This window comes from Lottia gigantea, assembly GCF_000327385.1.
Source record: "Lottia gigantea unplaced genomic scaffold LOTGIsca_22, whole genome shotgun sequence".
Classification (NCBI taxonomy): domain Eukaryota; kingdom Metazoa; phylum Mollusca; class Gastropoda; family Lottiidae; genus Lottia; species Lottia gigantea.
The window spans coordinates 1,349,754-1,374,339 of record NW_008708555.1 but is presented as its reverse complement, the minus strand read 5'-3'; the positions used below and the strand labels follow the sequence as shown (position 1 = coordinate 1,374,339).

The 24,586-nt window shown below is 33.0% G+C and overlaps 2 protein-coding genes across 2 annotated transcripts; one reads left to right on the top strand and one right to left on the bottom strand.

The window, feature by feature from the left end:
• Positions 1 to 295: 295 nt before the first annotated feature.
• On the top strand, positions 296 to 8,427 carry LOTGIDRAFT_115944 (hypothetical protein; the record flags this gene model as incomplete). Its single annotated transcript, XM_009054572.1, has 20 exons — positions 296 to 355; positions 653 to 762; positions 991 to 1,065; positions 1,385 to 1,427; positions 1,674 to 1,778; positions 2,212 to 2,321; positions 2,560 to 2,689; positions 2,884 to 3,002; positions 3,151 to 3,238; positions 3,437 to 3,580; positions 3,939 to 4,129; positions 4,474 to 4,579; positions 4,771 to 4,909; positions 5,257 to 5,460; positions 6,160 to 6,318; positions 6,486 to 6,545; positions 6,735 to 6,813; positions 7,136 to 7,275; positions 7,681 to 7,879; positions 8,304 to 8,427. The coding sequence occupies 20 exons, from the start codon at positions 296 to 298 to the stop codon at positions 8,425 to 8,427; spliced, it is 2,385 nt and encodes a 794-aa protein (XP_009052820.1).
• Positions 8,428 to 16,014: 7,587 nt separating this feature from the next.
• On the bottom strand, positions 16,015 to 23,017 carry LOTGIDRAFT_159869 (hypothetical protein; the record flags this gene model as incomplete). Its single annotated transcript, XM_009054571.1, has 12 exons — positions 16,015 to 16,173; positions 16,441 to 16,602; positions 17,040 to 17,211; positions 17,562 to 17,620; positions 17,984 to 18,119; positions 18,353 to 18,569; positions 18,953 to 19,127; positions 19,481 to 19,678; positions 20,093 to 20,204; positions 20,544 to 20,728; positions 22,261 to 22,287; positions 22,961 to 23,017. 12 exons carry the CDS (start codon positions 23,015 to 23,017, stop codon positions 16,015 to 16,017), a joined length of 1,659 nt encoding a protein of 552 aa, XP_009052819.1.
• Between the last annotated feature and the right edge of the window lie 1,569 nt (positions 23,018 to 24,586).

Genomic DNA, 24,586 nt, shown 5'->3' with positions numbered 1-24,586 from the left:
AAATTGTAAGAGATATCCTGTTTTTAGTGGTTTTCACTCTGTATCAATACATTGACTGACAAATCTTTGATGTCGCCGGCTTCAGAGCTCGCGCGTGTCTAATTATAGATTGAGAATTTTAACCAATCAAAATTCAGCTACTTACCGAGCCCGATCCTGCAGTTATAAACAATATGGAGGACAAAAATGTAAACATTCTTTTGGATACGACGATTTTGTGAAATTTTAGCATGTAAAAAACGACCTGATTATTGTGAAAATACACTGACAGAATCGGACATCACTGCCTTTCAAAATGGTGAAACAGACGATCAAAATTTTTGCCAGGGTAAAGCCAACCAAAGCCAAAGCTTGTGTAAGTAAAAAACTCCTGTTTAATCCTCAGCCAATCAGTCAAGTTACAGTGCCACAATCACTGTCAGCCAGAAAAACATCTTCCCTACCCCATCTTTAATCAGTCTCACCTTGTTTAGATTTTGTCACCCCTCTTCACCCACTCAGCATCACCACTCTCAATACCTAGAGACTATGGGTTCAAGTGATAAGTTTCTCTCTTATTTGAAGATTCCTCACAGATAAAAATTCTATTTCATTATATATTGATATTAGATGCAAATAATAATTTAGTAATTTTATTTATATATTTTTCCAGTTATATGAAATAGATGAAGATGATCAAGGATTACCAAAATTAACATTTAATGTACCTAGAGAATATGCTGATGGTTTTATCAATAATAAAAAAGAAAACTACAAATTCAGGTAGGCTTGACCAGCAAACCTTTAAGCACAATAATTTAAATGACTTAAGCTCTCGTCATAGGTTTAAGATATGAATTCATCATCAGTAAGTTCATTTTGATTTTCCTAAAAATTTGGACTAAGTATAGCCTATGTACCATGTTTTTTTAAAAAGAGAAATTTGTTATTTTCAATTTTGTTATATATGTCTTCATAGTTAAAAGAATGTGTTTTATGTTTTTCTAACAGATTTGACAAAGTTTTTGATCAAAAAACCAGTCAAGATGAGATTTTTGAAAATGTGGCTAAGCCAGTAGTTGACAAGTAAGTATGTGAGTTATTGATATATTATATATCATATATCAGCCATTTTCGTCTTCAGATTGAATGCACCAAGTATTTTTGGTTTTGATATTTAAGAAAAGTATTTCTTTTAACATTGAAATTCTTTTAGTCTGCAAAATATGTTTTTCTGCATTACCAAATCGTATATCTGTCTTTTTTATCAGATTTAAGAATTAAGGAGAGGATACAATAGGCAAAAGCATGTTCCCTGATCCTATTATGTAAAAAAGTATTCTTTAGAAAAAAATAATTGAATTAATTTCAATCTCTTAGGTGTTTTTTTTTTTCATTATTTCAGTGCTCTACAGGGTTATAATGGAACAATATTCGCCTATGGACAGGTAAACTTAAATTCATTAAAAACACATTCAAGCTAGGCTCTGTAGTTGCAGTGATATTAATACAATGGAAAAAACAGTCATGATAAATTTTTCACTTGAACAAAATTCATAATTGTAAAACCAATCTCAGTATAACTTTCCAATGATTGACAATTTTCAGATAACCAGGAGTTAACCCTAGTAAATGTGTAATATTCTGTATCTCATAGGAAGAATGTAAAAGATATGATTTTCTGTATATTGTAGACAGGTAGTGGAAAGACGTTCACTATCACTGGTGGAGCAGAAAGATACGTAGATCGTGGTATTATACCAAGAATACTGTCATATATCTTTGATAAAGTCGAACAGGTAATATGATAAAATATTTATATCTTTGACTAGTTAAGTAAATCAGAATGTAGTCTATTTCATTCAAGGGTTCAATATGGAATTGGCTAGACTTGCACAATCTGTTGTGTGGTATTATACCATCATAAATTAACTGAAGCCTTCTTGGTTTTGATTATGTTGGAAACAGAAGTAATGAAGTTTCATCAATTTTCCACTCAATTTTGTATTGCATCAATAATTTTCTACATCCAGGCTACATCCTTTAATGACTTCATCTCAATGACTTCATCAGTAAGAGTTCGCACATCATGCTCCATATATCAATATCTAAGATATTGGTCCGAGTTTTTATCGTGATTACAGTATATCAGTCAGCTCTTCCAATAGCAATGATAGCCAATCATCCATATCGTAGAATATGAAGTTCATCAGCTCTCATGTTGTATTGCAGGAACCAGACCTGACATTTTCAGTACATGTATCCTATCTTGAGATCTATAATGAAAGCGGCTATGATTTACTTGATCCCAAACATGAGGCAGCTAAACTGGAAGATTTACCGTAAGTACTGATTAGTTGGATTATTTCACCTTATTTGTGCCACCTGTAAGAATTGTCATAAAATATTTTTGCATTACAAACTTTATAAGACATGATACAAAAGTATACAAATATGACTTAAATTTCACTTTCTAACAAGAAGAACTTGTTAAGAAGTTGTGGTTGGAGTATTTTTCACAGCTTGGGCCACTGGTACAAAGTTTATATGCAATATTGTTAGGTGTAAATATATTTTCAGTAAAGTTTCCCTAATGGAAGACAATGATCAGAATATACATCTGAAGAATTTATCAGTACATCAAGCTACCTCGGAAGAGGAGTCGTTAAATCTGTTATTCCTGGGTGACACCAACAGAATGATTGCTGAGGTAGGGTTAGAACGTTTTTAAAAATATAAAGGCTACCCAGGTTAGTAGATAGTAATAGATATTATGAATAATGATGGAAACCTAGCAAAGCAGACATGGACACATTGGAGTGCATCTAGTGAAGCCATGAGGAGGCGAATCAAGGAATGACTTTGGATACAGTCTCATGATTTACTTAACATTGTATATTTCAGACTCCAATGAATCAGGCTTCTACTAGATCTCACTGTATATTTACCATACATCTTACAGTCCGAGAAACTGGGTCTGCTACAATACGAAGATCTAAACTACATCTTGTAGATTTAGCTGGGTATGTTTTAAAGCATCATCTCTTAGCCTAGAACCTGTGTTTCTCAGTATTTATATATTTTGAATTAGATTCCACATTTTGATACTCATGCCATATAAATGCCTGCTTTTATAATATTTTATAATTCTATTGTGTTCTTATTTTGTAGATCTGAGAGAGTGTCTAAAACAGGAGTAAATGGTGTTTTATTAACAGAAGCTAAATATATTAATCTTTCATTACATTTCCTTGAACAGGTAAAACTTTATCATTTCAAAAATGTAGAAAATTAAGTTGTTTTTGTAGACTTTCTTAAAAATTTGTTTGGTTAATAATTTAACTCTCCAGATATCTTTGAAAGTGGTTCATTAAACCTATATTTGATGATTTTGTTATTTGATAATCTTCACCATTATTGATATGATATTATACGACAATACCATTTATTTTTCCAGGTTATAATTTCATTATCTGACAAGGGGAGACAACACATACCCTATCGTAACTCTATGATGACGTCTGTATTAAGAGATAGTTTGGGTGGTAACTGTATGACAACTATGATAGCTACTTGTTCAGTGGAGAAGAAAAATGTAGATGTAAGTATAACATGTGACATGCACTCAGAGATGAAATAAATAGATTTTCACATCCTACTTTTCTGCATCTAATTTGGCCAATGAGGATGGGAGACAATTAGTCTTCTGTTTTTGTTAATTCAAACTGTCGAGGGATCTTCATTATGCACAGTCAGTAGCACACTAGGCATCAGTCTGTTGTCCCATCCGAACGATTATATTTTTTGTCCATGTCAGTCCCTCTAATCTGGATAATAAGAAAAATTGTCAGAGTTGACGGAGTTCATTAATACAGTCAATTACATTTGACTAAAATAACAGGTGAAAAGATGCGTGCTATAGTCACTATTATGCTGTATACATCATTTAACCTTTATAGGAATCTATATCAACATGTCGGTTTGCCCAGCGTGTAGCTATGATCAAGAATGATGTTTTATTAAACGAGGAACTGGATCCTAAATTAATGATATTAAAATTAAAACGTGAAATCCAATCATTAAAAGATGAATTAGCCTTAGCTACAGGGGAACAGAGGAGCGAACAACTCACTGAGGAAGAACTTGAGAGGTAGGGTTTATTTTTTTTAGATTTATTCAAGTGAAAATCGGACCCTGTATCTCATAAATTTATCACATGAAAGTGTTGAAAATCGTCAGTTTAAGCACTTAGTTTAAACATGCCCGAAGATCTGGCAATTTAACAGTATAGTCAGGTCCAGTGTGCTTTAGTGCCTGTAGTAAGATTCCTTGACAGCTGAATAACAAAAAGTTTATAAATATAGAAATATTAAAACAGAACCTGAAATATGTTGTTCAAATTCTTTGAAGGTGGCGAAGGATTCTGCATGAAATTGTCACCTAAATTCATTTCATATGCCATATCGATCAATATCATATATGTTTGTATTAAAGATGTGAAGAAGCAGTGAATAACTATATTAACGATGCCGACCCTGAGGCCATCTTGTGTGTCGGAGCTGATATGAGAAAAATACACACTTGTTTTCAAATATTGAAGGTAAGTAGTATTTTATTTTTATCTTTACTTGTTTTCATTGGCTCAACCTGAAGCAGCAAAGTAAGATTTTATTTTATTTAGATTTAAAAATTCAGTGGTCTTCCTTATATATCTGTAACTGTATAACTTTAAAATAAGTTCCTCAGTGAGTTTGCAATGTTACCTTAGCTGAATTTTTTTTATATTTCTAGCGTCGTTTATCAGAGAAGCCAGTCAGTAGTAAAAGTAATACACCACCAAGGGAGGTAACTCCAGTTGATACAGGTCCATACAATAACTCGGAGAATCAAAGATTAAAAGATATAATATTACAGAGAGACAATGAAATCAGTATCCTTTTGTTCAAATTCAATATCAATTGGAAACTTTGTTACATCTTTTTGACAGAATACCTTGTTTTTACATAAAAAAAAAATCTTGTGCATTTTTTGCCTCTGAGCATTTATGCTACAGGCTCTGCACGCAACAGATCCATCAAATAGTTGGATGTCAGAAAAGAGAAGGCCAATGCTACAGTCCTGGCAAAAATGTTGTCATTACATACTGCATGGCTCTAAAGCTCTTAATTTCATTTCAAAACATCAACTTCAGGTAGAGACCAGGATAGTTTCGGGGAGACATTTAAAAATGTTTTTCACTGGAAAACTTTCATATTAGTTTCCTTAACCAAGTTTCAGATATTTTAGTGAATATGTTGAAGAAGGAGAAGAAAAGAGCATTAAATAACAAGATGGCCGACAATGACAGGTCGAGGACGCCTAGGAGCGAGGCAGGTGATATGAACGGCCATGACAGTATGTCAGATAGACGGAGACACAGTCAGCCAGTGACACCAGTTAAACAATCTATAGATGAAGAAAATGAAATGTTAACAACTAGTCGTAGAGAAAGAGAGAAGTTAAAGTTGAGACAGGAAATGGATGAAAGACGGAAGACAAAAATCTGTAAGAATTTTTAATACCTAAAAGAGTAGTTTTAATTTAACACAGAAATCCCCATATCCCGGTTTAGATAGCTGAAGATGAATTTATCACTAAACATATACCTGCATCAATAAGAATCAGTGCTGTTACGGATAATAACAGTACGGTACAAAATACATTGTAATTAATTATTAATACATTTACATTAATATTTACTCTACCCTGAATCAAAATATACTGTTTTGGTAAATTAGTTGCTTGCTCGCTAACCTGAAGATGCCAATAAAACCAAGGCCCCATATGCGAGAGGCTTTCCACATTAAAAATCTCTTGACAGTTGGCAATTGGAAAAGAGTAGACTAATGATGGTGACCTGACAAAATTTCCCTCATTGCACATCTTCATCTTCCCAATTAGGTGTAGTAGAATCTTTCTCTTGTCCACTACACAGCACTGCTTGACTTGTTTATATTTCAGTGGGTATGATGTCAATGGGTCTTTTTGTTTGGTTTCCTCATACCAAATTAACGTTAGTTGGCCTTTATAGGGATGGATTCAATTACTTTGTTACCTGACGCCTTTTTTCAGTACAATCCTTACATTGTCAACAACATAACATTGCATTTGTTCTTTAGCCTTGTATTCTGTATATTTCAGTGGGTAAGATGTCAATGGGTCGACAGGAAGCGTTTGATATTTTCTTACGAGATTACCAACATAATGATTCTATAGAAGAGAAGAAGGCAGAGCTGAAGAAAAAGTATTCGAAAGCTAAAATATTCGGTGAAAATTTAAATACAGCTAAAACTAATATCAGTAAGTATTGGTTTATATTGAAAAGATCTGATAAATAACTATGGCGACACATTTTTAGATACTTTTGAAATGACTTTAGTGTTGATAAACCCATCCAAACCATGCGGCCCCCAGAGACCCCCAACCAACCATCCTGATGTTATTATCATTAACTGTATTTTTTGTAGATCATTTAAAAGGTCAAGTTGGACAACATAGAATGCAGCTAGCTATGCAAGGTAGGCAAGGTTACTACAACTAAATATCCAAAAAATACACCCAATGGTGGCTTTTGTTTGACCAGATTTAGATGCATATTAACAGACCTCCAAAATGCTTATTTTAGGATTTAGAAATATTGGAAATCTAATTGGATTTGAGAAGATTTAGGGATAGGTAAATGATGATCCTAATCCTATTATTATTATTATTATTAGGATTAGCAGATCCTGACAACCCGGAACCAGATGAAGTAGAACAAGAATTGAGAGAACAAATGGAAGATGAGAAACAACAGTGAGTTTATTTCTATAGCACCAGCCTGGCAATTTAATGTACAGAAATATCAGTATCACTGCATGATCAAGAGGTTTGGAAGGGGATGAGCTAGCAGAAAGGATCTTTGGTTCCAAAGTTTGATATTAGATGTTTTGCTATTAGCAAACTCCTGCACCAAAAGCTTTGATCTGCATGTTCATTATCCATGGTTATCATGAGTTGTTATCTCTGTCAAAGGGTTCCCTCTAAATTGTCAGGAATTAACCGCATAAAATGTTCATTATCAAAAAGAAATATTGGTATCCATGCAAAATGCATTCTTATCTTAACTTTCTTTCAGGTATAAAGAAACATTTTCCAAATTAAAAACTTTAAAATCAGAGATTGAACATCTTCAGCATTTCCTAGAGAGGTCAAAGGTCAAATTAATGAAAGATTTTGAACTATGGTGGGCTGAACAAAGCTCCAACAACCAAGTATGTCTCTTGATTTCAATTGCATTTCCCATTTAATGAAATATTTAAGATTTAAATCTTTCACAAACAACTTTCCTCTGCTTTGAATTTTGAGATGTATTCATATGCCAAAGGGATTAATATCATAAATGTAATTAGAATATCACTCCATTCTTTAGTATATTTTTCAAAAACCTAAACTGATTTTTGTTGCTCATTAGAGCTGAAAAACACATATATGTATTTGTTATTGAGTGGACATAAGTCCAGCATTAGGTACAGGTTTAAATTCAAATCATACAAAAAATCTTCTCAGATAATTGCCCAGAAAGATATGAGATAAGAAAACACAATGATTTTGGATTAGTATTCATTTTCTTAACTCTACTTTAGGATGCATCATCTAATAAAAGTAGTCCAGTAAAATCAGCATGGAGAACTCCACCAATAACTCCCCAGCAACAAACCTTATCACAACGTAACTATGTACAGGAAAACATTACGCCCAGTACTTCAATGTCATCAATTTCATCTCAGCCTCTCTTAAACACGCGATCTCGGAATGACAACACCAATAATCTTGATAGTTATAGATCAAATGATTCACATAACAATAAAAGTAAACTACAGTAAGTATAATCAAAGAGTCTTTTCTCATCATTTTGCGAACTTTGTCGGATATTTGGAATATCTGACTACAATAGAGGTATTTTGCAGTTTTTTCAAAATTTGAAACAGAGCAGTGTGACACACTAGTTTGATAAATTTTTTCGGAAACGTGTGGAGGTCTGATGAGCCAAATCAATCTATATAATCAGTGGATTAATTTTCATTGTCACAAGGCATCAGGAAACTGATACATTTTTAATCCGCTGTCAAGAGTTTTGGCACCCATCATGTTCATAAGATGGTCTTGTACAAAGACAATGATATCTCTAAAGCTGCAGTTCTTATCTCAATGATTAATTAAGAGTGCACTTGTATGTTGGTGGCTAACAACTTTTCAGCCAACCCTTGTATCCATCAAAGATTTTAATATTTCTGCTGTTTCAGATCCTCTCCACCCTCAAATCAAACCAATGACATTCCGTTAACAGGGGACCCCACAGCTGATGCAGATATAATGGCATTTATAAAAGCTAGACAGAATCTACTACAGAAAAGTAAGATGGATTAGCTTTATATCTATGACTAGCATCAATGAATTTAAAGGGCAACAATCCATTTTGGGGGATGATTTGGGACTTTAAATAGTAAATCGCTAATCAATTTCCATTTCTGATCGAATGGATGGTGAGGGTTAAGGGTCAATCTTCCAATCAATGCTCCTGATAAATTCCTCAACAATTCCTTAAGAAAATCTGATGCTGCTCTTTGCGTCAGCAATTGAGCGATTGTAAAAAAATGAACAATTTTACATAAGATCAGTCTAATCATTCATGAAAGTACTATATTAATAATGGTTCTGTTTTTCAGCTCAACAAAATAGCTGATGAAGTATGATGTGTGAAAGACAAACCAAATATTGAAGGAATATTTATTAATGGTATATTTATATTGCCTTGAAAGTAATAGACAATCATTGAGCCAAAATAAACGAAAATGCTTTAAGAAGTGTCAGTCTTAATTGTAAATATTCTTGCCAAAAACCCTCCCTGGGATTTGGATTGAAGGGAAGCTATATAATATGTTAATGTGCCTGAATGAGTGACAGAGCTTAATTTCATAAAAAAAAATCTTGATGTTGATGATTTTAATTTTGTGATGAATCACTAAATTGATTAAGATTTGTCAGCTTCATATTATTTCCTTGTAAAGAGGTTTTTTTAATATTTCTATGTGTATTGCTATATAATTGTTATTACAAGAACCACAGATATCTGCCTGAATATGGAATGGTACAAATCAATGCTCTGTGTCCTTAATCCATTAAAGTCAGGGTTATGCTTTGTGAAATATGCCCTGGATCTCTTGTAGAATCCATTAATCTAAAACAAATGAGGTTGTTGAATAGAATTTTTCCTACTGGCTAGAATTCTCTGAGGGATTTATAAATTTTAAAATGGTTACAGATAACCAAAGGTGTAAGGAACATTTCTTTTGTTTTTGGAATTGGAACAGCATTGATTTAGTTATGATAGAAATTATACTTTTGTGCCTTAGTAAACAATTCTTACATAATCCGAATTTATAAACAGCATTAAACTTCATATTATGAGCCAGATCTTTAACAATATTTCATGTTTATGATAGGGGATGAAAGCTGACGCCAGCCAACTCACAGAAGCACAAGCCATCAGTTTCTACTTGTTTATGACAGGTCCTGTAATTTGTGACTTGACAATTACGTTATTTGAAGATTTGTGTATTACTTTGTTATATATTATTTATTCTATTTATTTGTTATCATAAGTCCAGCATTATTCCATCCAGCATTCAACCGTCCAACTGTAAAAACTTAATAACTTGACCGTTATACCTTTTTTGGGTAAATGAAATAGACAATGCTATAGTCAATGAATAAAATTTATGCACACTAAGTTAGTATATCATGAGGGTTCGCTATTTTTTCTTGTATGATTGTTTCTTCTCTAATTTGTAGTGCTACCACATTTACATATAAATATAAAGGCTCAAAGCTGATCAAATGCGATTTAGTATTGAAGGTCAAGGCTGGTCATGGTAAATTTTTTTTAATTAAAGGTCAAGAATGATCAAAGCCAACGCCAATTTAGTATTACATGTCAAGACAGACTAATGCCAATTTAGTATTATATGTCAAGACAGGACAAGGCCTGCTTAGTCTTAAAGGTCAAGGCCGATTTAGAATAAGAGGTCAAGGCCAATTTAGCATAAGAGGTCAAGGCAAATTAAGAATTAGAGGTCAAGGCCAATTAAGAATTAGAAGTAAAGACCACGTCTCGTTCTATATTATTCCATATCATTCCACAGACTGTCTTTTGTTCACGACTCCTTGTAGCCTGACAAATCTAGACCTACCTGTTCCGTAGGCATGATATACAAATGGAAATTAGGCTGAACATGTCAATATCACATCCGTATATATGGTTCGAGTACAGGTAGGTCTAGATTTGTCAGACTGGACTCCTTGTTACAATACTTATGGGTGTAACGCGGTCATACAATGACTAGTTTGGTAATTCAAGCATCTTAGGCATGCATGATTGTACAAAGTCTAATTATATGTAATTCTTTAATTTATTTCCATGTAACAAGGTAAAAACAAAACATTTTTAAATGGAATTCAGTATTGTATATTCAATATTAAGTTATAACAGCATTAATTCAGAATTATCCATAAAATTAACATAAATATTTTTATCATGCTTTTAGATATATAAATGTCATTATATAATATTACAATTATTCAAAAAATTTGTTCTTTATTGGATAATTTTTTAGCAGTCTAGTAGAAGGAAGAACTTCAATACACTTGGCAAGCACAAAGCCATACACAGTAAGAGGGATTGGGTAAAGGCTAGGCCAGCCTTATTACTGGGGCCAGGGCTTCCCTCAAGAAACACCTCTGCTCTTTGGGTTTCGATATCTGACAACTAACCATTTGGACAATTCAACTCTTTTTCTTTGTCAACCCCTTTGATCTACATCAGTAACAGGAAGAAACCAGATTGAAAAAATTGAGAATATATATCGGGGAATCAGGACGTTCAGGTAAACAATCATTTGTGTAATGTACTGACCATCAACAGCCTCCATTTTTGATTATGAGAAACCCAAAGTCGTATTTAGTTTTTATTTTGATAAACATGTTTGAAATAAAAGAGTTTTTTGTGCTACATCATCTATGGACAAAAGAGTGTAGTGCAAGGTAACGTTAAAGAGACAGGTTTGACCAATCGTACCTTAGTCTCAGAAACGGGAAATTCCTTCCAGTAATAGTGTTCACAGCTCGCTGTCAAAACTTGATCCTTAAAACTTATGTGTCTAGAATTATCTAATTAATTTTAAGTTAAAAAGACTCGTCTTTTCGGGTGACTATTTACATATATCCAAGGCCTATATTAATCCTCGAAAATTGCAAATCTGCTCCTTTAAAGATATAACATTGTTGCTGAACTCCCCTAATGATTCAACATTACACATTCATTCATCTGATTACATTTTTCAATACATTGGTCCAAATCAGTTTCTTGAAATTGAGTGGTGTAGGATATAGAAGACATTCACCATCTGTTGGTAGTGCAGCAGTACATTTGGTATGGTTGTAACATAGTTGTTCACAGTCATACTCCCTTGAGTCCTTCGTTGCATTCGTGGAATGGAAGTTATGAGTAAATACAAACTTGTAATAACAATCTGAAATATATATATTACTCTAAAGTTCTTTAGTCCAACAGGGCTGTTACTACATCAAGACAAATGCAACAGCCTCAAAACAAATTTGTCAAAATTAAATCAAATAAATCAGTAAAGAAGAAATTTTGTTTAAATATTAAATATATAAATCACTTGAGTGATATTTGCAAAAGGTAAGATATGTTACCACAAAAAGTCTAACGGAAGCGTTACAAGGAAAACATAACTGACTTCAAACACTCCTAGAAAACAGACCCGAGTTACAGCCCTGATCCAAGTTACTGAATGCTGGTGTGGTGTAGAACATTAGACCCACTCTGTTATTGGGGTTGTTAACTCAGCATTTTTTGAGGAAAGTCCACATAGCTAACATTATCTGTGTAATATATATTTAACATTCGATTCACTTTAATTTGAATTCAAGTATTGGTATCATACCTTGAGGTTTACAGAATAGTTTTGATATCTCCATGATCCATCTAGACATTCCATGCCTTGTTCCATTGTAGGCTAGTCTTTAACACATGTAATCGTGACATCTGGATCTCCACAATTGATGTCTGTATTGAAATACGCATTTTAAACATCAGGATACCTCATACAATCTGAAAATAGCATTTTGATATTTCAATTTCATGCTTTAAAGTGGTGCTATGTAATATTGAAAACGTGACATAAGCTTATAGCAGTCAGTCAACAGTCTGTCTGTACAAAATAACACCATACAGGTGGACCTCATAGTTTTTAAAGATAAGAAATTGCAAATAAAAATAATCGTAAGTAAAAACATAAAATATAGTGCCACGTATGCATAGAATCAAATGAAAATTGGCCTGTGTTGTGGAACCTATGCATAATTTGGCGCTATTGCCTCATTTGTTTACATTTTGTGAAACCATGAAACCCTATAAAATTGCAATAGAAATGATAAATCCTGTGATATTTCATATCATGGGAGGTTTATATCATATAATCCGGCATAAACTTACATTGAGCTTGGCTAAACCTGAAGGGTTGGAGAAGTTTTACAGTGATCAATTGGATCAATTTGATATAATACTTTTCTACTCTCCTTACACAGAAGAGTTGTAAAGAAAGATAACTCTTGACATAACTGAGCTACGCTTCAGACCACAAATACAAAGTATAATCAACGGCACGAAAGAAAAGAGGTTATTCTAATATACGACTCTGTGTATAATGTTATCAAATGGTAACATTACATGATTTATGTCTAACAAGATTTCTAACTAGGCTACGCTATTTACTTCTATGTATCTACTTGATCAACCCGAGTTTGTTATTTAAGGGGAGACTTAAAAAGTAACAGAGTATCTGTACATAAGTTTTCCAAAGCCAATAAAAATCATACCAAAACGTAAACATTTATAATAGTTTGGTCGTTCTAACGGACATATTTATTAACTTTCAAATAGGATAAGTTACACATTTCTCTACACTTCTGTCAATAGTTTTTATTAATTTGAGCCTCCAACTTTCCTAACAAAAACATGTAAAAAATAACCTACTGTATAAATCAAATCTCCATTTCCCATTTAAAGATAGCTGAAGATGTCTTAGGGCTTTGTTAGTGCTGTGTTAAAACACAGAATAAAATAACTGAAGCTTTCTTTAACATTCTCATTTGAATCTTATAGACATTTATCAAAATATCAAAAACCTAACTCCAAATTCAGAATATATAAAATAAATTGACCTATAAAGGTATACCTGAATCAATAAGAATTAGTGTTGTTACGGATGACAACAGTACCTACCAAAAGTAGTTATTCATGGTTCTTAAGTTTCCAATGACTTCCAGCCGATTAGATGTTGCCTTAATCAATATTTGATAACAGCAGATGTGTCATATACAAAAAAAAAAAAATAGCTCGAAGCATTTTTTTCCATTATCCAACAGCAGAGGTTAAGATATTACTATGGTACATTGACTTTAACCTTTGGGCTAATATTGAATCACTGCAACTCTCATAAAAGCAAAATATGACGTAATTTGGAACAGGGAGAAAGATACTAAATAATACAAAACAAATAATTTTTAAATTTATTCACTTCTGCATGATTTTAACAATCCATTTTATAATGAACATGAAAATCAGTAACATTGTAATTGCCAGTGTGATAAAACAATAATTTGTACCAACAATAGAATGTGGCCTGTCTGAGGGATTGAAGGGATTATAATATTTATTATAACTTAATTTGTAAACCAGCAAACCAGTAAGGTCCAAGTTTTCGAAGATCTGTATTCACAATTCAACCATATAAGTGCTATATATCTGATTAAAATTCTAAAATATTACACAGAAAATTTCTAAGCAATATCACCAGCTAATGTAATATGCTTCTTGGGGTAGAGAGGTTTTTGAGTCTTTGTATGAGTATCTGGTACACTTTAAGTATCAATTCATGACTTTACCATCACAAATGCCATTCGAGCCAAAAGTAGTTCTTGCAATACTGTTGTCACTAGTTTTTCTTGAATTACAGGAGCCACAGTCATCAACTTGGAAATCAAATTGATGAAATGGAAGCAATAAGTGGATCCAATATTCATACAAAGACTGGAAAACGTATTCGCTACTCTTTTACAACATTTATGAAAGACAAATTATCATCTTAAACAATCCTAACCATTGTCAAATGACTTGTAGGCGTTGATAGTTCAAGATCACTTACCACAATATAAACACACACTATCACCCTCATATCAGATCACAAACACATGGCATACATGGTTCAACATACATCCAATCACAAACAGTGTCTTAACAAGTAACTACCTTCAAAAAACTGACTAACTTGAATAAGTAATTTTCACTCAACCCAGTTGTAAATGGGTACGGATAATCCAGGAAAGATAAATGCCAAGGATCCTTAATTGTGAACCTAAGTTGTTATCCTTGTAAAATAGAGTTGTTTCTTTCTATCTTTTAAAACTAAATGTCATGAAAATAAGCTTGTATCACATTAGGTCTTTCATGATTGGTCATTATCATCTAACACTTGATTGAAAATTGGAATCGTACAAACTGATGATATCAGTATCCCTGATAAACACAAAATATTTAGAAAACCTCTTTACAATCCCTTAAATGAATGACATATCCAACATAACGAGATAAACACAAAACAGAGAGACAATAGGAATAACAATAAAAATCTTAAACAAAACAATGGAATGACAGGGGAGGATAAAATCTAAATGACACATTTGGTAGCTTGACAGATGAAAATGAATTGCTAGTGCCATTCTCAAGTGACACAGTGTGCTAACAAGTTGAATCTTCAATATGTTTAAGAAATTTTATTTTATTTTATTTTATTTAATAACAGAAGAATTCAAATTTAAGTTTGGCTTCAAGCTATAACAAGCTAATGTTTCATAGTAGAAAAAGACAGTAACAATAGAAAAAACAGAAATTAGACAGAAAAAGAACATAAAAATTGAGAAGGACAAGTTTAGCAATAATAGTCAAGCATAATATCTATAATTGGGCACAATGCAAATACATATACATAAACGCGCTAGTATAACAGGAAATAGAAATGTGTGTAGTGTGATCATTTCACTTAGTTTACAAATGCAGATTATGCTTGAGTTGTACCTAGATACCCAAATATCAACTGAGACAACAGAACAAATAAAGATATCTACAAAATTATGTTAAGGATATATTGTTAAAAATTTCACATATCACAAAACAAAATCAAATGAATTCAGTTCATTTTGATATTTTGATCCAAGAAAAACATTAAACTGTTCATTTCATGATTATATATAGATTAGTACAGTATAGATTATGCATTTAAAATATTATGGTCTTAGCTTTGGTACTTTATGAATAATCCTGAAACAAAAATATACCATCAATTTGCTCTGGCTAACTGATATATCAGGCTCTTCCTGAACAAGACAGAACACAAATATCACTTATATGAAACAATCTCACAAAGAGAAGTTTCTCTCAATGAAATTAAAAGGCAAATAAATTTTTACACTAAAGATTTTGCTGTAAAATATTTTAATGTTTTTATGGAGAAATTTCATTGCTACACAACAAGAAATGATTTCATTGTTTTTTTTGTCATGATGTGCTAAAAAAATATCACAATAATGAATATTCTACATTATTCTTAAAGAAAGTATGCAAATTTATGTAAATTTATGCAAAATTTGTTATATAAACTAAACACATTATTTTTAGTACCGGGTATTTCTGTTTTTTTAAACAAATAATGAAAGAAATTGGCATCATTGCATAATTCTAGAAAAACACAAAAACACTCACTAACATATACTAGGACGCAGTAAAAATTTGTCTTTTTCATAATATTCTAAAAATTTAACTTAAAAATATCACATGGGACTAATCATTAAAACTAGATGAGTTGAAATTTAATATTATCTTGGTATATGATGATATGGTATTGTTTTAAGAACTTCTCCCATGCCCTTCGTACGACCTTGACGGAATATCAACCTTGACCCCACTCGGATAAATTCGGGTTGTTTTATTAATTTGAACATCACTCGGGCTTTCTGATTTGTTTTGATATTTGCCTGAAAATACAAAATAAAAAATTTGTCCAGCTTTTGTATGTGATCAGCAGAACTGAATGGAGGTTCCGAGTTTCATTTCAGCATAGGTTGGATTTGTCTTTCAGCTTTCAGTGATTAAGTCTGTGGCACGTAAATTAGGTATCTAGCTGTTTGGGTTGGATCCAAGGATTGTGTGCACATGATAGGACCCGCTACAACTGATTATCAAGACAGACAAAATTATTCTCATAGCATACTGCAAGACAATGACTGTAGAGTAAAGTTTACCTGGTTTATCTGAGTAATAATAGCTGTCTGACAGACTGTTCCTATATGTAATGTGGTTTGAAACCCAACAGTAATCTGACTAGCATGATATAATACATAGATATCAGCTTCAAATTCCATACATGATATAGGCTTCACTTCTGAACTCACTAAAACCATTCCCTGGAATAAAATGTAAAATATTTAACATATTTCAAACATAGAAGCTTACATGCTATACTTATGATATACATGATATAGGCTTCACTTTCGTGCTTACTAAAACCATTCCCTGAAATATAACACGTAGAATACTTGGAACATATGGTTAAATTTGATGCCATTCAAAGAGACGCTAGTATGGTGCATACACAATGTAGGGTTCATCTCAAAGCTCATTTAAACCATTTTCTGCAATATCATAACCTACATACTAACATTATATTTTATATACATGCTTAGCTACTGAGATTATGTGATTGTAAATTTATAACAAAAGTTATCCATTGATTTGGTACTTCCCCCCCCTGTATACCTACGGGTGTATCACTGATATAGCTTAACAATCATTAGATCAATTGAATATATCACAATCCAGCTTAACAAAAGCTGACCCCCACCTTTCTAAGTTCTGTTCTGTCTATATCGTGTAAGGCTACAGTAGCTGAATGGCCGGCCTGTATGTGCAGACAAGGGAGACGATTCCTATACACTGTTTTAACTTGAACTGGTTTAAATTCTCCAAATTCTGATGGTCCTAATAATAATTCATCTTTTTCTTTAATTGATCCCCTGAAAGAGAATGTTACTATTTGTATTTTCTGTGTATTGAAATAGAATGAAATGAATGGAGTATTACGTCTTACTTTCTGCACCAGATCGAGCTATGATGATAATGATGAACATGCACAGCCTGTTGCACACGGGACCTTAGATCATTCTGTCATCCAAACAAGGCTTATTCAAGGTCACCAGACTTTCACAAGCTACAATTCAGTAGTGAGTACAAGCCACAGAATTATGAAAGGGGGGAGGGATTTGGGAGGGGGACCACGATCAGAAATTTTGAATGTGGAACAATGCCAGGCCAGTCTCAGTTGTACTTGATGTCTGGATGTAATTAACAAATAATGAAGACAGACCTATGAATTGTTCCCCCTACAACACAGCCTACTCCTGGTACATTGTATAACTTGTCTATCTGTAACATAAATATATCAAAATAACAATCTTAGCTGTAGATTCTCTGAAAGGGATGCCAAGTTGACAAATCTAAAGACCACACCATGCTCTATCTATAATTTGTTTTCTATTTTGACCCACTTTCGGGAATATTGATTTGAAAAACGAAACTCAAAAATATAAATTTTCTCTGTAAATTGCTGTCAAAGTCATAAAAAGTTTGAAGTTAAAGTAATACTTGATGTCTACAAACCCATACTGCAAAGTGTATTGTTATGCATTACTTTTATTGCCACAATATATCATTGCATGATTGGTAATACTGTTCATTATATTGGTGTCATTTTGGAAAAGTTAAAGTTCTATAAAGTAAACAACCAACCTGAAATTGTGTATGATCTTGAACCAGTTTTTCTCTCTCATGTCGAGATTTTAATGGAGGTAAAACGTTGAGAAATTTTATAAGTAGATCTAGATTAAGACCAGTTACACTGGAAACTTGGAAGATGGGAGTTATTCTGGAAAATAAAAGCAAAATAATAAAAAAAAAATGCAGCGCTTTTCCTTTGCATTCCATTTAAAATAAGAGTTTGATGATGTAACTGTCACAAAGGCCCTATTGGCAGTTTTTAGAACCACAGACCTCTGACTGAAAATTGGAATGGTGCAATTTGCTGCTATAAATGGCCCCAATACACTTAATAATGTAGAAAACCTCTTTACAATCCGTTTAATATTTCAGTTCACTTACTTCTCTGAATCAAAAGTTGTAGCTGCAGTGATAGCATCATCATCATTTTCTATTCTCATTGGAACTTTTTTACAACCAGGAGATTTTAATATATGTTCTAGCTGCTTTACTGTTTTTTCTATCACAAATTTTCGACACATATCAACTTTGGTTACCACGACAAAAACAGGAACGCCTAATGCTAGAGCAAATCCTAGATGTTCCTTGGTTGTCCCAACTGAAACAAGTAATATTATAAATTAAATAAAAGGAATCTTGGTGAGAAATGTAACAAAAAAAAAAAGAAGTTATAAACAAGTGGGGAATGGACTTCTTAAAGTTCAATTGTTTCAAATGATAAATGTCTAGCTGTCATTTGGTCTATAGAACAGTTCAGATCAGAAAAACAAATCGTAGGTTTGGTTGAGCTACACAATTTTTGCCTGTGATGTCTCTTTGACATAGTAATAGGGCCTCATACCTATTCCTGTTTTTGGCTCTAACAAATCAGTTGGTTGATATATGTAGAGTTGAGCTCCGCTTCCGTCAAGGCTATTACCATTCAAGTCTAAGTTTTAGCTACACAATGACTGAACAAAATGTAATTTAATAGTAACATACCCATTCCTTTATTGGCACTAACTACTAACATAGCGAAATCAGGGGAATTCCCTGTTAACCCAAATATGGTTGTTTTTAAATATTTATGATGTCCAGCTAAATCTAACAATGTAATTAACTTGGTGGAGTTTTCACAGATTTCTTCTACACTTCGAGATCCACTGTAGTTTACTATCTAAAATACAGAATAATAAATTATATTTTATGGGGCACCTTGCTGCAGCAATGTACTGTCTGTCAAAATAATTTTAATTTGTTATAACCAGTAGAAAAGTACTCTTTTATCAATATCCTCTCAATATACCCTAATGCACACAGAAGAGTAAAAATATCCAACAAATTTACTTCAAATATTAACATCATAGTTGTTAACTCAAGCTACCAAAAAATTAACCTTTTTGTGGCAGGATATTAACTACTAACTCATTTAAAGTCTACCTTAATGTTTATGTTGGCCTTTTCCCTCCAATTTGTAGATTGAAATCTTGATAGGTACATGTGTACACCTTAAGGATACAAAAAACTAACCTGTCCTTTGCCATCAAAGCCGAGTATTTCATGACTAATACTAGAAGTTCTTCCTGACTGAATTTCGTGAAGATGTCGAAATAAGTTCAACCTGGCACGCCCTCGTCCATTATCCTGTTCTCCCTGAGTTAACACTCCCAATAGAGTACTCTTTCCTGCATCTACATTTCCTAACACTGCCATCCTTAGATCTATAAACTGAAATATCGACGTAAATATCCTGAATATAAAGTGTAGTGATCACAAAGTTAGGAAAGGTAGATCCATATTAATACTGCTTCATTAGCAAACTTATCAACACGATCAGCAACAGTATGACAAGGTGAAACCCCTTTGCAATATTAATGCCCTGGTCTGTGTAAGAGTTGGACAGGAATTGTTTTCTCCAATAACAAAAAAAAAAAAGAACTGGCCAAAGTCATGAATACACAAAGGTTTTGTGAAGATTAGCGGAATTAAGGCCAATAAAAATTCGCAAGCTTTGGTTTTCTTGGTTCTGGAGATTCAAGTCTAAATCAAAACTATTGTTAAATTATTGTTGAATACTGATGCCTTTTGGTCTAAACACCTTTAATCAATAAGGTGGATACTGAAGTGTTTTGAGAGACATACCTCTTGATCATCAGGTACCTTGCGAACTAAAATCTCCATCGCTCTTCTTGTCTCATTTGTATGTTCTTCTGTGATACTTCTTTCTCTTAGAATGGTAAGACTGGCTCCTAGTCTAAATCAAATAAAAACATTAACCAAAAAATGTAATTAATGACAATCATTATCTATGTACATCTTTGGGATTCATTCGCCTTTTATTTAAACTTGCTGTTTAATAAAAGCTTAAAGGGCTTAAAGCTATTACATCCCTATCAATATTAATCAAAAGATAATCTTTCACATGAACAGTGATGAGCCCTGTCCTCATAACAGGATAGTTTACATTTACTTCAAACAGAAGTTGTCATGGCAGCTAGTAGTTAGTTATTAGTGGGATCTGGATCAATTGGATAGTTTTGGTGCATATTTCATTCAACTATTGTGTAAATAATAAAATATTCCCAATCCTTACCTTGATGACATTGTGTCTAATGTTTCTAATGATGCTTCAAGATCAGAATCGTTAAGTCCTGCTAGTATTCCATTATCTTCCACCCCAATCTCATATATAGCCTCGCCATGTCCCTCTTCTAAACGCCATTTCATCTGAGTGACTAAATGTTCCAGTCTACATGATGATGGCCTGACCAAGGTTCTCTACAATGAGTAAATTTAAATAACATTTAGTGACATGCAGACTAGAATTACATGTAATATTGTGTTCTAAAACCACAGAAAATTTAAAATATCAAGATATGATTAAATTCTATTGAAAATCCTCTGTGCTAAATAGGATAATGCATTAAGGACATGTAGAAAAAAAACCTTTCATAGATTCTACTATGAAGTAAGCTTAAGTTTAAATGTTTTCATTTCAAATTTACTTTCTTACAAAGATTGTAAGAGGTTTTCTAGACTCTTTTTTTGACTTTAGATGTATTGGGTCATCAATGGCTAGTATTTGCATCATTCCATTTTACCATTAGATTCTTATAATTTTAAAAATGCTTAATCATATATAAAGTCACTACCACAAAAGTTGCTTTTAAAAAATAAAGGATCTTGGAATGATGTACATCGATATCAGTGTTATCGTTGTATTCAAAAATAATTTGAAAACTTCTGTTAAGTCCAATTAAGTCAACTTATTAATTAATCAACCCAAGATATCAGTGTATGTAGGATTGCACCACATAATCAAAGCTTTCATCATTCATATATTATGTGAAAAAATATCAAAACTAAGCGAAGGTTATCATTGCCCCACATAATTCAAGCTTTTGTTATTCCTTAGCGGTGGAAATTATTGCCAAGCATGATCCAAGCTTACATCATTCGTATAACCATAAAATTTTTCCAATATCAAAACGAAGTGAAGGTCAAGGTTATTATTGCCCCACACAATCAAAGCTTTCATCATAACGTATAGCGGTCAACATTCTTCCAATATCAAAACTAAGCCAAGGTCAAGGATATTATTGCACCACTCATAAACTTATTACAATATCGTGATGTTGTTATGAGAGATTACCAATAAATAGAATATCAGATATTAGATTAAACTTCAGTAAAACATTCTATTTGAATTGAAATAGTTTTCATGTTGAAATCCAAAGTCTCTACTTGTGACCTAGGCCAGTGCTTCTATAGGAGAGTATCTTCTATAACACCTATAACTAAACTGAGTTACATTATAATGAATGATTCTATTAAGTTATTTCAGTTACAAATATTACACCATGTCAGATTTGGAAAAAGGTGCCCTTCAAAATCTTTTGTACCGTTCTGTTAAGAATATAATGGGTTTCATATCACAATAAATATTCCTATTAAACCATATCTAAAGCTATGTGGACTCTCCGAAAGGAATGTCACCTTGATAAACCCAGTTACAGAGGATTCTTGTGCATCACTAGAACACCTAAAACATTACTTATTTTAAGAAAAAATTATGGTCAAGTCTTGGACTTAAACTTTAATACATTAAATAAACAAAATTTGCTATGTGGATCCTCTGAAAGATGAGTTGATAAACCCAATTGCAGACTCAGGCGTTTGAAAATTGTAAGCATGGTCTGCATCTTGAATTTTTCAGTTGCAGACTAAACTTATTAAAATGATTAAAGCTAACAGTGTCTTGAATTTATACTTTACCCTAAAGACAGAAAAAAGGGCCAGATATAACTTACCTTATATTCTACGTTTCCAAGAGCATCCTGAAATTACAGAATAAACAGTCTTAAAATCAAATACCAGTAAGGCTATCATGTTCCGTAAGCAACGTTATTATATCATCATATCTCAGGCTGTAAGGCTATATACCTAATACACTGATTGCTAAGTTATCAAATTAATGCCATAATGGAATCAGTAGGCTTATTCTGTACCAGGTCATTAAACAAATATCTTCATTAAAAATTCAACAGAGATACCAATTAAGGCAAATGGCAGCATATTGTTTGAAGCCAATGTTCTGTGGTAGGCTATTGCATGTACCACAATTCATATGCTCTAATGAATATTCATCAGCTGCTTCTTTGCATAATTTAAGGTCTTAAGGCCATAATATACTACTAATCATAGTATTTTTATTGTAACATTGTTCCAAATATCTGGTCTAAAATTCCTTTAAATCGAAATTGATACTTTTGCTGATTTACCATAAATAATGGCATCATATTATGACAGGCTACATTCAACTGAATTTTGGCATTGACCAGAACCTAGTTATCTAGCCCAAGGAAATCAATGGAGGGTTAATCTATTTATAGCTTGTTTATCTGTAAGTCAAAACAACATCTCAATAACAACAATGGTGGGGGCCCAAACCAAAGTCAAAAAGTGTCAACGTCAAACCAAACAAAAACAAAACAGCTGTCAAAATTTTACCTCTGGCGGTAGACTTTCAGGCAGCAAACTGTCCATCGTTGTTTCGTTAGACTCCATTTAGTGTCTGTATGTTTCTAACCAACCTCTCTATACAATGTTTATCACCATTTTGACAGTGGGATATTGTTTTGCCTGGTAAGTCACTAAAAATACATCTCAGCTGGCGAAATGTCTACGCAAGGCCGCCATGTTACATCAGCAAGGAAACGTTAACCAGTCTTCTTGTAGAAACGGCAACTGTGTGAGATGGCTGGATAACCGAATCAGTTAACCCGGAAGTAATGAATAACAGATAAGGTCAAAATCGTTCCACTTGACTGCTTCCATCTAATTTGATTCTTGATTATTCGAATTAGGCCTAGATCTAGATAATTATAGGACAATAGAATCATATTTACCATTGGGATTAACTACAACTCTGAAACGTATAAATCCTCAAACTAGGTTCAGTCAGGGACCACCACCGGGTAGTTAGATGACATCATTTTATTCTATGAAGGTTGAGAGTGGGATGGGGCGATGAGTGGCTACGGATCCGCGCCCTTTTACCATTTGGTGGCAGAGTTGGTGATATGTGGCACCATGATAAATCTTTCAGTAATGATTGATATGAAAATTTGCATTCTAATCAATAGAGTTGAACGTACGTATATTCAAAACCGCCCGTACACTGTGTCTGACGTATATATAGGCTACCTTTTAAATCCAACCTTTATATCCTATTTATTTGTATAAAATTACACCATTCTTTAGAGAAAAAAATCTAATACATTATTTAAAGTCAGATTAAAAATAATCAGGTCATTTCCTGCCCGTTATTATATTTTAAATATCAGTTCCCCAGAGAAGAATGACAGTAATTGGGAATGTCGCTATTCGGCAATGTAAGTCCTTGGATTGAATGGAACAGTAATATAAATAACATCCCATTCAATAAAAGATCTACTTTTGTAAACTTTGATGTTAATGGATTCATGATTGGAATGTACATTAGCAGTAAAAAGTACACTTATTCTTTGTCAATGCGAATATCTGACTGCTGTTCAAAGCGGTTAAATCCCATTACATGTACTTAGATGTCCCATCAGATAGACGCCCAAGTAGACATCTTGAAACACGCATAGATGGAAGAACATCAGTCTTAATCAGTTAAGTAAATTTCGGACATTTAATCATTATCAGCGTTTGAACTCAAAACGAAACCTTCCATTCATTACCAACCCTCGGTCGACCCTCTGGATAATGCTCTTTCACTAAAACTAGTCCGAACTTTGTAACTTATACATCATCTTCACAATGTCAAGGTATAACGATGTTGGTCATTGACATTGTGAACATGAAGTAACATCCGATACTCGTCTCAATATATGCTTAAAAATGACGTCACAGCTCGATATCATCAGAATGAAGATCGATGTTTTGCTTATACCGTACTGAAATGATGCAAGTAAAACGTCGAAATTAAACTGCCGTCAAATATTTCAATATGTTCTGGATTAGTGTAAACGAACTGGGATTTGATTTTCCATTTTATAGTGCTACAGATAGCCAGCCGGTGCACTATCAGCAGACCATGTGAAGGAACTATAGACATCTGACATAAAATGGAATGGTGCAAATCGATGC